Source organism: Pteropus alecto, unplaced genomic scaffold (genome assembly GCF_000325575.1).
Source record: "Pteropus alecto unplaced genomic scaffold, ASM32557v1 scaffold461, whole genome shotgun sequence".
In the NCBI taxonomy this organism is placed as follows: Eukaryota; Metazoa; Chordata; class Mammalia; order Chiroptera; family Pteropodidae; genus Pteropus; species Pteropus alecto.
The window spans coordinates 5,352,326-5,364,458 of NW_006431079.1; the positions used below are offsets into that span (position 1 = coordinate 5,352,326).

Consider the following 12,133-nt stretch of genomic DNA (forward strand, 5'->3'; position numbering starts at 1 on the left):
TGCGGGCAACTAGCTTCTTCCCTTGCCTTAGAAAGCTAACCCACCATTCTTCGACAGTAAGCAAGGTGTTCAATAGATGTTGGATATCTGCCCAAGTCAGGTTATGTGTGGCAAAAATGGAGGAAAAGAGACTTTCCATCATTCTAGGATCATCCTGTTGGCGGGCGTATTCTTTTTCCGGTTAAAGAGGTCAGAAGTTCTCAAGGATGCATACATCCAAACCATTCACGCCAGTTGTTTGTTAGCATCAATTCCTCCAATTGACATCTGCCTTAATTGGAATTGACTCCTGACCAAATTTGGTACCCTGCTGGAACTGAGAGGGGGAGACCATTCCTGAGTCTTGGCAGAGCCCAGTCTCCAGCTGGAGATAGTAGGGCAGGGGGTGCGGCTGCGTTACTGCTATAGGGGCACAGAGTGGCTGCTGCTGCTGAAGCATCAAGCTGGAGTAATAACAAGTCACCTTTCTTCTCCTGGGATTCGAGTAAGACTAACTTGCCCAGTTTTCCAGCCCGGTGTACCATAATTTGACATTTCATTTGAATGGGCTTTCTGACACAAAAGCATAAATGCTTGTATATAGGGGATTTCCTCTTTTTCACAGAACTCGAATTGCAAGATGGTACGGCATTTTGAGGTTGCGTCCTCTGGCCAATATTCTCCTGACTCTGGAGCATATTGTGGCCATGCCACATTAGAAAGGAAAACCATTCTTTTTCTTCATTGGTCCACAGCTAAAAGTGGCCCAGTTTTGTAAGACGCATCCCAGGCGGCCACACTGGGAGACTGAGTTAGACATAGAGTTTCCCATGATCATAAAGAGTATAGAACTTTTTTCATAATATTGGCAACAGACTAATAGTCTTTTTAAAGAGAAAACCAACCTCTAATTTTGCACTAGTTTACTTTTGATGTTTTAAAAATTCACTTACTTAGATTTGTCAGTCTTACCCAGCTTAACCACACACGATGTCCTTCCTCAGTATTCCTTTTCTACGAACCTTCTATAACTTTCCTAGTTCCTCTTCGTTTGTCTCTTATTCAGAAATAACCATCCTTAGTTTATGACAAATTGCTTTCCTCTAATTCCTTCAAAAATGTATTTCCATACCTTAAACTGTCTTTTACGCAGAAGGCAGTCTACCAGCATTTTGTGGCTTTCACTGTACGTTTTCAGTTCCTCATATGCAGGGGATTTCAGACCAAAACCTGTTCCTTTTTGGTAAATGTATTTTTGACCCTAGAGAAAGTGACTGCAAGTAGGAATGAGCTGCTGTGTAAAAGAAACTTAGAGATTTTTGGTTATATTAATCATATTGTAAGTGTTTTTAGGAAGTTATCAAATCTTAAACTACATTAATTAATGTCACTAGAATATAGAAAGTATGTTGATTAAGTCACAACCAGAAATAATTATATCAGGGTGACACTTAGGGCCATTTAAAATACTGCATAAATTTAACGAGTCTACTGATATATATGATGTACTTTGCATGTGATTATACCATAGACATTTTGTGAGTATTTGTCTAAGAATTTTGTAAGTGGTTAGACTATGTCTGGATTTCTTTGGGAAAGAACAGGTTTCTCTTCACTGGCAAGAGATGACCTTCTGCAAGGATGTTGACAAGGAGGTGGTAATAAAGACAACTGACAATTTTTTGAGTGATTAAATGTGGATATATTATCTAAAATAGGGCACAGCAAGCTATAGCCGCCCACCGACCAAATCCTACCAGCAGTTTGTTTTTGCATGGCCCTAGAACTAAGAATGTTTGTTTGTTGCATTTGAAAGGGTTGTAAAGCAAAAACAAAACACAAAGTTTATGCCACAGAAACCTTGTGTGGCTTACAAAGCCTGCTAGGAAGAAAGGGGCAAGAAAAATCTAGTCTGGGACTAAGTTACCAGTGTATAAAGGAGACAAACAGGAAAATCTTCACTAATTATCTGCATATCAAAAGGGTTCTGTGTTGCTTGTTTTGCTGTATTCCTTTTACTTAATCTAACTGCAAGAACAAGCTTTTAAAACTGCTTTTGACAAAAGAACTTTATTGGTAAGGAAATAGCACCACCCATTGATACTGCTTTAAAATAATAAATGATCATTTGGAGAGGGTGGGGAGGGAAGAAGAGTGTCTGATGATTTCTAATTTTTTTTGGTATTTCTGGTTGACTGGATATGATTTTGGATTTATGTTTTTCTTTTTGTGGCAATAGATATTTTGAAGGTTAATATAACTTATTTTAGTGATTTTATTCTGGCTTTTCTTTTGATTTCTCAATCGGATTGAATAATTAATAAAATATTCCGTCTAGAGATCATTTTTATTCCTACCTTGCCAATTCCTCTCTTCAAACTTTAAGTTATTTTAGGTATCTGTAATTGAGATGCTTTTTGTCTTTACATATATTCGTTTATTTCTGCTTTGTAACGAAGTGATTTTTATTTTATTTTTCAGATGATTCTTTGGGATTGGGACTTAAAGCAATGGTATAAACCTCATTATCAGGTAACTATGTGATATCATTTTGACATTTAAATTAAAGTTAATTCATAAGATTGCTATGATATAAGGTTTTCTTTACCTGAAAATAACCAGAACTTTCATTTAGGTAGATTAAAAGAACAAAACATTTAATTGTAAGGGAAGAAGAAAATGATGAGAGACCAAATATATATAGTTCATTTTTAATGTTGCTAATACAATTTGGGCTCAGAATAAACTAATAATTCCATATTAAGGATGAACTCCCCCCGCCCCCAACCCGATAGTGGGCAACTGATCCACACAAGAAAAAAAATATATTAAAGGCCATGTATGAGAAAAAGCAAGGCAACAGGTAAAATATTTTATTGAGAGAAGCAAAAACACTGTACTTAGTTTTGATAAACTTCTTATTGAATTGTATGTGTACAGAAAAGTGCACAGCTCAATGGATTTTCATAAACTAAACATCCCAGGTAACAACTAGTAACTCATCTCAAGACATAACACATTACCAGCATCCCAGAAGCCTCATTTATGCACCATTCTTGATATTATTTATATCCCCAAAGATAATCTCTCCTCCTTTCTTCAAGCAATTAGTTTTGCTTATTTATGAACGACGTATCAATAGAATCATATAATATGTACTTTTTGAAGATTTTTAAAAACCACTTAAGTAACATGTTCATATCAGAAGAACTGAAAATAGAGGTATAGGAGAAAAAAGAGAAATCACTCCTAAACATCAAGCAATACTTATGTTAATTATGTTAACTTTTGATGCATATCTTTACAAATCTTTTTTCACTTTCTCATTGTATTGAAATGTGTTTGTATATTCTGTTCTACAAAAATTGTTTAATATGCTGATTTGAAACCTGATGGTTTATACACTAACATATAAACATTCATAAATATTAAATCTCATTTTTGTTTACAAAAACGTTACCCCTATTTATTAGAGTTACTGGGGTTTTTTTTCCCCCCAGTTGTCCGAACACCAGTTTTTGAAAAAAATGACTATCCCTTTGAATGGTTGGCTTTTAATGTATAAATGGAATAACCACTACAGTCCTTAAGAATAAAATATTCCCTGGGCTTTGGTGAGACAATAATATAATTATTTCAGTCAGATGAAATCAAGATCCTCAGTTTTTTGAGTATCTAAAATTACTGGTAAAATCTAAAGATAAATAAGCAGTAATGGTTCAGAGCATGGGCTTGTTATCAGACACACTGGTGGTATGTGATATCAGACACCTCTGTCCCACCCCGCTTCTCAATCCTACTACCCTCTTTCTCTTACTAATAATTCTTTTAAAAGAAAAGAGAAGTGTGGCATTCATATATAAAAGTGCACAAGTGATAAGTGTACAACTTGGTGAATTTTCTCAAAATGAATATATACGTGTGACCATCTTATTATAGATGAAGAATTCAGTACCCCAAATCTCCCTTTTCCTTTTCTCCTAGTCATCAACTTCTGTGTGTTTTCTTATTCCTGATTTCTGTCATCACAACTTAGTTTTTCTTGTCTTTGATTTTTATGTAAATGAAATCATATATTTTTCTTATTTTGCTTTTTTAAAAATTGCATCTTTTTAAAAAATTGCATCTATTACTGCACACAGAAGTAATTCATTCATTTTTATTCTATTTCATACTTCATTAAATGAATATACTACAGTTTATTCATCCGTTTTGCAGTACCTGGACATTAGTTTTATTTTCAGTTTTTTGGCTATTGCAGTTAGTGCTGCTGGAACATTCTTGATGCCTTTTGTTGGGTATGTATATTAGAGTGGATTGTTGGGTCATAGGATATGCACACATATGTTTAGTTTTAATAGACAGTGCCAGATAATTTTTCTAAAGAAGTTGTATCAATTTTTGCCCAGCCATCAGCAGTATGAGTTTTAACTGCTCCACATCCTTGCCAGTACTTCGTACTGTGCTTTAAATCATTTTAGTAGCTCTGGAAAAGTATCTCATTGTGGTTTTAATATTTGTATTTCACCAATAACTCATGAGGTTGATGATCTTTTCATATGTTAACTGACTACCCAGATATCCTCTGGTCCGGTCTTTTGACCATTTTTCTACTGATTATCTACCTTTTACTTAGCAATCAATCGGCGTTCTTTATTAATTTTGGATGTGGGAAATAAATAAATATATATATATGTTCTCCCAGTCTGTGGCTTATCATGTTTTTTGATGAAAATATCACTGTTTTCTGTATATGCACTTTATCAGGTGAAGGAAGTTTCATTCTAATCTAGTTTACTAAGGCATTTTTTAAGTGATGTATCAGTGTAGAATTTTTATGATATGCCTTTTCTGCATCTATTGAGGTGATCCCTGAATTTTTCCCCATTTATCCATTTATTAATGTGAATTATATTGTTTAATGTTTGTGTCTGTGTTAAACCATCTGTGCATTCCCAGAATAAAGCAAATTTGATCAAGATATATTTTCTTTTAAAAATACATATCTCTGGATGTTATTTGTTAATATAAAAACAAGAATTATGGGCCAACTCTTTGATAAACAAAATATTATCGGAGAGTGGTAGCCTATAATTCTGTTTTTCGTAATGTCTTTGGAATGTTTTTGGTATAAAGGTTATACTGGCCTCATAAAATAAGGTGGGATATTTAGCTTTTTTTTTCTGTTTAGAGAAGTTTGGTAAGATGGGCGTCATTCCTTTCTTTAATGTTTGGAAGAACGCTCTGGTGAAGCCATTTGAGTTGGGAGCTCTTTTTATGAACAAATTTTAAATTATGGATTCAGTTTCCTTAATAGTTTTAAGTCTCTTCAGATTTTCTATCTCTTGTAACAGTTTGGATAGTGGTGTTTTTTTAGGAACCCATTTTTTTTCCTTTCCAGCATTAAGACTCCTAAAAGCTCTGTTTTACTTTCAAAATAGAAATCTTTTTGAAGATTTTTTGCGTGGCTTCTCCATCTCTTGGCCACTGTTTACAAATTGGCAGATCCTTTCATGGGTAAAGCTGCCCTGAATTCAAGCTCACTTGGCCTTTAAAGCTCTCCCTGACTTGATAACTCTAAGCTCCAGTGTGGTCTCCTAGCCTCTTAACTTCTCCGCTTCTCATCCTTTCCGCCCTGGCCAGTTATAAATCAACAGGATATTCCCCGAGGGAAAAAGTAGCACAGCACACCATCTTGGATTAATTTCAGTCTTTTCTCTTAAATCTGGGCTCTTGTTCTTTCAAACCCTGGCTGCCTGACTGTGCTCTGATGCCTTGAAATGGATGTGATTTGTATTTTATTTTAGCTTTTGTAGACTAGTTGTTTTAGGCATAAGAGTTGGTCTGATACAAACTAGTCCCTCCTAGATGAAAAAGTAGGCAAGCCTCTTAAGTCAGTCTGAACCTATTTCCTCATTTATAAATGAGGAATAATATCAGTTCCCTCAGAGGGTTGATTATAATAATGTGTGTAGTACCTTGTATAACTTAATAAAAATATGACAATACGAATTTCAATAATAATGAAGCATCTCTGAAATTATAGTACAACACAGGATTTAGCAATTTTTTTTTCTTTTAAGAGCCAGATAGTAAATATTTTAACATGTGCAGATGATGGACAATACAGCTGCCACCTCTTCCTCTTTCTCCTCTTCCTCTTCTTCAATTACTCTTAGCTCTCTATACAAAAACAAAGATTTGCCAAATATAAGCCAATGAGAAATAGGACTTTAAGTTCAGCTTTTCAATAGAGTGTTTTATCTGATGTAACATAAGTCAGATGATGTCATTCTCTGCTCGCTACTCTCCTATCTCACCTGAAATAAAAGCTGAAGTTCTTGTAGCGGACCTAAGATCTTACATGATATGGTCCCTTACTTTGCTCTCACTTCTCTGACCTCACCTTCCAGTACTCCCTCCATTATTTACTCTGCTCCAGCTACAGTGGCATCCTTTTTATTTCTCAAACACGCCAAACTCTTGGCTTCTGCCTTTGGGTTTTCACACTCACTAGTCTCTGCCTGGAATATGCTTTTCCCACACCTCTGTCAGATCTTAAACATTGCCTTCTTATCGCTAAAATTTCAATGCCTTCCATCACTTCCTTTTCTCTTTCCTTGCTTAATTCTTTCTCTTTAACCTGCTCAAAATCCACAATTCTCCATTGCCCATATTCCTTAGTCTGGAATTCAGTGTTCTCAAAAATTTGGTTCCAACATGCTTCTCTAACCTTATTTTCCACTGCTCTTATTTTTATATAGGCTATACTTCAATAATGTTATGTTCCCTATACACTATTTTATCGCTTTTGTACCTTTACTCATATTTCTTGAAAAATGAGCTCCCAAGTACATTTTTGTTTAGTTTTATTGTAAAATATCATTTCCCTCAGTCTTTATATATGAAATCCTACCAAATGCTCAGCTCAAATGCTAAGCCCTTCCATAAAGTTTCTGTTAACCATTCAGATTAGTCATCTATATCTCCTTTGAACTGATACCATTTTAACTCTATCTCATCACTTTCCATAACAATAATAGTAATATTTATTGCATGTTACCTATATGTATTATACATTGTTTTATGTGCTCTAATGTATCAGACTTAATCCTCCCTGCTTCCCTCTGTTAAGTACAACTCTGGAAATAATGTATGAGGCAACCGAAGGAGAATTCTGAAAATCGGAAAGAGGAGGGTGGACTAGCTAGGGACCCCAGTAATGGAGGAACAGAATAGTGACAGGGTTTCTTACAACCCCCACCCAACAGCAAAGGTGACCTAAGCCCTAACTCTCAACTTAAGAACAGGATGTGGCTCAGGTAGTCTTGTTTATTCCCTGATATTGAATGAGAGTCTTGCTGACAATACCAAGCGAGTCTGGTGGCTCCAGCAAGGAGGACTCGATCAGGAACTTCACTGACAATAAGTGGCTAAGGGAGGTACAGTTATGCACCACTTAATAATGGGGATATGTTCTGAAAAATGTATTAGGTGATTTTGTCGTTGTGCAAAAATCATAGAGTGAACTTACCCAAATCTAGATGGTATATATACATCTAGGCAATATATATTGTATATCACTGTCATATATGCGGGTTTTCATTGTTTGAAATGTCATTGTGATGTGCATGACTGTATTCTCATTCCCTACTGGGCATGAGACCCCTTTCCCAGTGACAGACACTGGGTGGCTGGTGGGGGAGACAGCATAGAGGATACCACCACAACAGATTTTTAACCTAGAAAGTTTTCCCTTCTTCCACCTTGAGGTCCCAAGTGGCCCATCCTAAAGAAGCTGCCCCTCTCCCTCCACCCCAACTCCCCAGCAGAGTCACCAGCAGGGACTACTGGGAACATGGTGGCACTAGAAAAAAATTAAGCAAACTGAAATATCACTGTGAATGCCCTGAAAATTAAATTGTTATTAGAACGACAGCCTGAAAAAGTAGACCAAAACCCGGGTGGCTAAATCTAAACAAAAGGACTACCTCCTAATATAAAAGATTTAAATAGTATCCAGAATCTTCTAGCATAAATGTTGATGATAAAATAAAAAATCACCTGTCATACCAAGAACTGGCAAAATCAGAACTTGAATGAGAAAAGAGAACCAATGCTTACCAAGATGAATCACATTTGGAATTATCTGACATTGAAATTTAAAGGCAGCCATCATAAAAATATTCTAACAAGCAATTACAAATGCTATTGAAACAAATTAACAAAATAGAACATCTCAGAAAAGAAATATTAGTTATAAAAGAGAAATGGAAATTATAGAACTGAAAAATATAATAATAAAAATTAAAAACTTGCTGAATAGGCTAAGTGGTAAAATAGAGTTTACAGAGGATAGTATCTGTAAACTTGAGGATAGAGCAATAGAATTTACTCAGTTTAAACAACACAGGGAAAACAGATGGAAACAAAATGAGTAGAGCCATAGGAACCTGAGTGACAATAATAAAAGATCCAACATTCGTATTACTGACGAATGAGGAGGGGAGAAAAAGAGTGGGTTTAAGAGTATTTGAAGAAATAATGGCTGAAAACTTCCCAAATTTTGCAAAAGATGTAACTCTACAAATACAAGAAGCTAAGCGAGTATTGAATAGGATTAACCTCTCAAAAAATTTACTACAAGACATGTCATAATTAAACTTTTGAAAACTAAAAGAAAATATCTTGAAAGTAGCCAGAGAGAAATGACACATTACTTTTAGAGGAACACCTGAGTTGGTGTTCCTGTAAACTTGAGTTAGTAACAGCAGATTTCTCATTTGGGTGAAGAAAAATAGATACTATTATGGATAATTCATGAAGTATAGATTTGACCAATATATGTAAGGGCAGTTTTATAGTAATGATCAAATTTTAACATGTTCATTTACTTTGGCTCAGCAATTGAAATTATTGGAAGCTATTTGCCAGAAGTATGCTTAATTATCTATAGTGATATAGAGAGAGGTATGTTTATAAAGACTAGAAATAGCTGGGCTATGTCCCAATAATGGAGAATGTTTAAAAATAAAAACTAATACAAAATAATACTTCACAAGTAAAAGAAAAAAGAATTCTACAAAGAGCAAAGACTTACTTAGCTAATTATTGGTCTAACTTTCATAACATTTTAATTCCAAAATGTGTTGTTGATTTAATTCTCAAATGTATCTATTGAGGATACTTAAACAGTTTCATGGTGAAATCATTAAATACTTTGAATAATCATGAATTCCAAACACAAATGTAAGTTCAAAGTACAGAAAAACAAAAGTAACATTTAATTCACTGATTTTTTTTGCACTTATTTCTATGGGTAATTCAGTTGAACATAATATCTATGTATTTTTGAAAAGTAAAAGTCATATATATATACATTAATGACATTTATTTAAAAATTTAAAAATATATTTTCTACCCATTTTAGGGGGCCCAGCCCTGACGCTGTTCTTTCTATGCTGTTTTCGTTAACCATCAGTTCAAAGTTACAGCTGTTTCCTTTGAACCCTGATATAATTTTGTCTGTATTTTTAGCTCCTAATTTTCCATAATACTGATTGTACTGTAAATATATGCGCCATACATTGCTTTATGTGCTTTACATGTATTTAATTCTCACATCAGCCCTTAATGAGGTAGATTAGTGTTATCCCCATTTTACAGTGAAGAAACTAAAAAGTTCAGATGTTAAATGACTTGCTCAAAGTCACACAGTTAAGGTTAAAATCTAGATTTCAGACTCCTATCTTTGCAACAAAGCCTTGTCACTATGTTAGACGCCTCTTAAGTGAGTAAAGTAAATGAAAGAAATGCTGTATATTTTTAACAAAAAGGAAAAGAAATCATCAATAAATAAAATGTCCAAATTATATATAAACTTTGAAATAAAATGCAAATTTAGTTTTATGCTAGTTATAAATTCAGTTATTACTGTTAAATATGAGATAAGCTAATGAAAAATATAGAAAAAAGTAAAATTCACACTATTTGCTACATATTTCATCAAAAGTAAGAATGATACCATATGGTTATATCACTTGTCATAGCCAAATAAATGACAATATTTAATAGGATTAAATTACTTAGATATTGTTAGATAGATCTTGATTTAAAATCGAGTAAGTTTTTCTTAAATGTTGGATTTTCTAACAAATATCATTTTACTGTTTTTTTCCTTTTCTAGAATTCTGGAGGTGGAAGTGGAGTTGATCTTTCAGTGCTAAATGAGGCTCGCAATATGGTGTCAGATCTTCTGATTGATCCCACCCTTCCACCACAAGTGGTTTCTTCCCTGCGGAGTATCAGTAGCTTGATGGGTGCTTTCTCAGGTTCCTGTAGGCCAAAGATAAATCCTCTCACACCGTTTCCTGGATTTTACCCCTGCTCTGAAGTAGAGGACCCAGCGGAGAGAGGAGATCGAAAATTTCTCAAGGTCAAAATACAGTCATCAGCCAGCCCTATTTATCGCATTTGATATTTTCAAATCTAAACTGCTCTTTTAAATCTTGAATAAACTAGAATTTCTTTTTCAAGGAATTTGAGCTGCTTGGGGCTTTAGAGGTTGTTATAATCTCAGATCATTCGAAACGAGTATTCACTTTTTATCCTAAGTAACGTTGCTATAATTAGCAGTTATAACTGCATCAGTAACAACTATTTATTGTTGTTGTTTTTGTTTTTAAGAAGTAGAGAACAATAAGCAAATTTAATTCTAGGCTGTACAACAAATTAGTAGTCAAATCATGTCAGTTATTTTATTTTTTTTTAGAATCCAGGAATTGTTCTTGTTGAACCAAGAAGAAATGATCATTATAATGTTCATTATGTATTTTAAATTGATTTTCACATTTTAAAAAATTCTCTATTTTTTTTCCCTCTTTACTCTCTAGAGATTGCTATAGGCCAATAGGCACTGCTTTTTCTGTCATTAGATATAGGATTAATTTCTTTTTAAATATTACTGCTTCAAAATAGGATTTCCTTTAGAAATAATATTGTTCTAAGTAGGCATACATTATGGTTGTCCAGAGTGCTTTTAATTGTTTTATTTGACTATCGATATCAAATTTACCGATTGCTAAAATCATAAAACTTTAGAAACATTTTGGAGATTATTTTAGTTGAACTACTTTATTCTACAAGTAGAAAAACTAATCAAGAGACAATAAAATTGAAATCAGTTCATTTTGTTCACTCATAATAGTGTATATAGAACTTAGAAAAAATTAAATATACTTTTTGGAGGGATTTTGAACATCAGTTAATTTAATTTTGTTCTCAGCATTAGGGCATAGAAATGTTGATAAATTAAACATGCCTGATTAGGGCAAAAATTTGATAATTATTGATCACAAATCTAGGTCATAGGTAGTTATGTGATGCTTTTATTTTTGAAAAGAAATTAGAGTAGCACTGGCATTAGTCAAAACCCAATTAACAATGATACTTAGTTATATAGCATTTTTTTTAGGTCTCTACCTATGAGAAAGAGGTTAAGCACAAGCATCAAAAAGGGAAAGCAACAAATTCATCAATAAAATAACTAATATATTCTTGAGTTACTTTTCACTTGACATAATGCTCTTCCTTTGTATTTTCCATTGACATTGGAGGTTTAGAATAATTTTTACAAATAGTAATTCTTAAAAATCTTAATCATTAAATCATATTGATAGTATCGTTGTCACTATATTTAATTTACTGTGTGGAAAAGTATACTAGTACATTTTAGAAACATTTTGAAGAATAATATTCAACAGGATGCCTAACCGCCTCATTTCCTGAACATTCTAGTTAATCTGGCTTATTTCTAGTACTGAAATCACTGATAGAAGTCACCTAAGAACCAGGAAGTAACCCGTATTTCTTAGTGTTCTTTAAACTTATTTGAATTTCGTACCTAATTTGTCTCTGCTTTGGAAAAGGAGAAACCTAATGTTACTTCAGGAAAGAACAACATTTATGAAAAAATAATTAGTAAGGAAAGGGAGTTTGAACCGATAATATAAATGTCTTATATATGTGTTAAGAGCCAAGAACGATTAATTATATGACCTAAATTATAGCCAGAAAGGATTATGTTAATAATGTAAGGAGTTCAGAAATCATTTTTTAGTAGGAGAAAGATTAAGTAGAACAACAGTATAGAATG

At 33.6% G+C, this 12,133-nt stretch overlaps 1 protein-coding gene across 1 annotated transcript in view; it reads left to right on the plus strand.

Moving 5' to 3' along the window:
• PDE3B (phosphodiesterase 3B) overlaps nucleotides 1–12,133 on the plus strand; it is a 156,811-nt gene that overhangs the window by 102,708 nt on the left and 41,970 nt on the right. Inside the window, exons 2-3 of the mRNA XM_006905664.1 lie at nucleotides 2,461–2,511; nucleotides 10,166–10,414. Of these exons, the coding sequence (XP_006905726.1) occupies nucleotides 2,461–2,511; nucleotides 10,166–10,414 (300 nt within the window). The remainder of the gene's footprint in view (nucleotides 1–2,460; nucleotides 2,512–10,165; nucleotides 10,415–12,133) is intronic.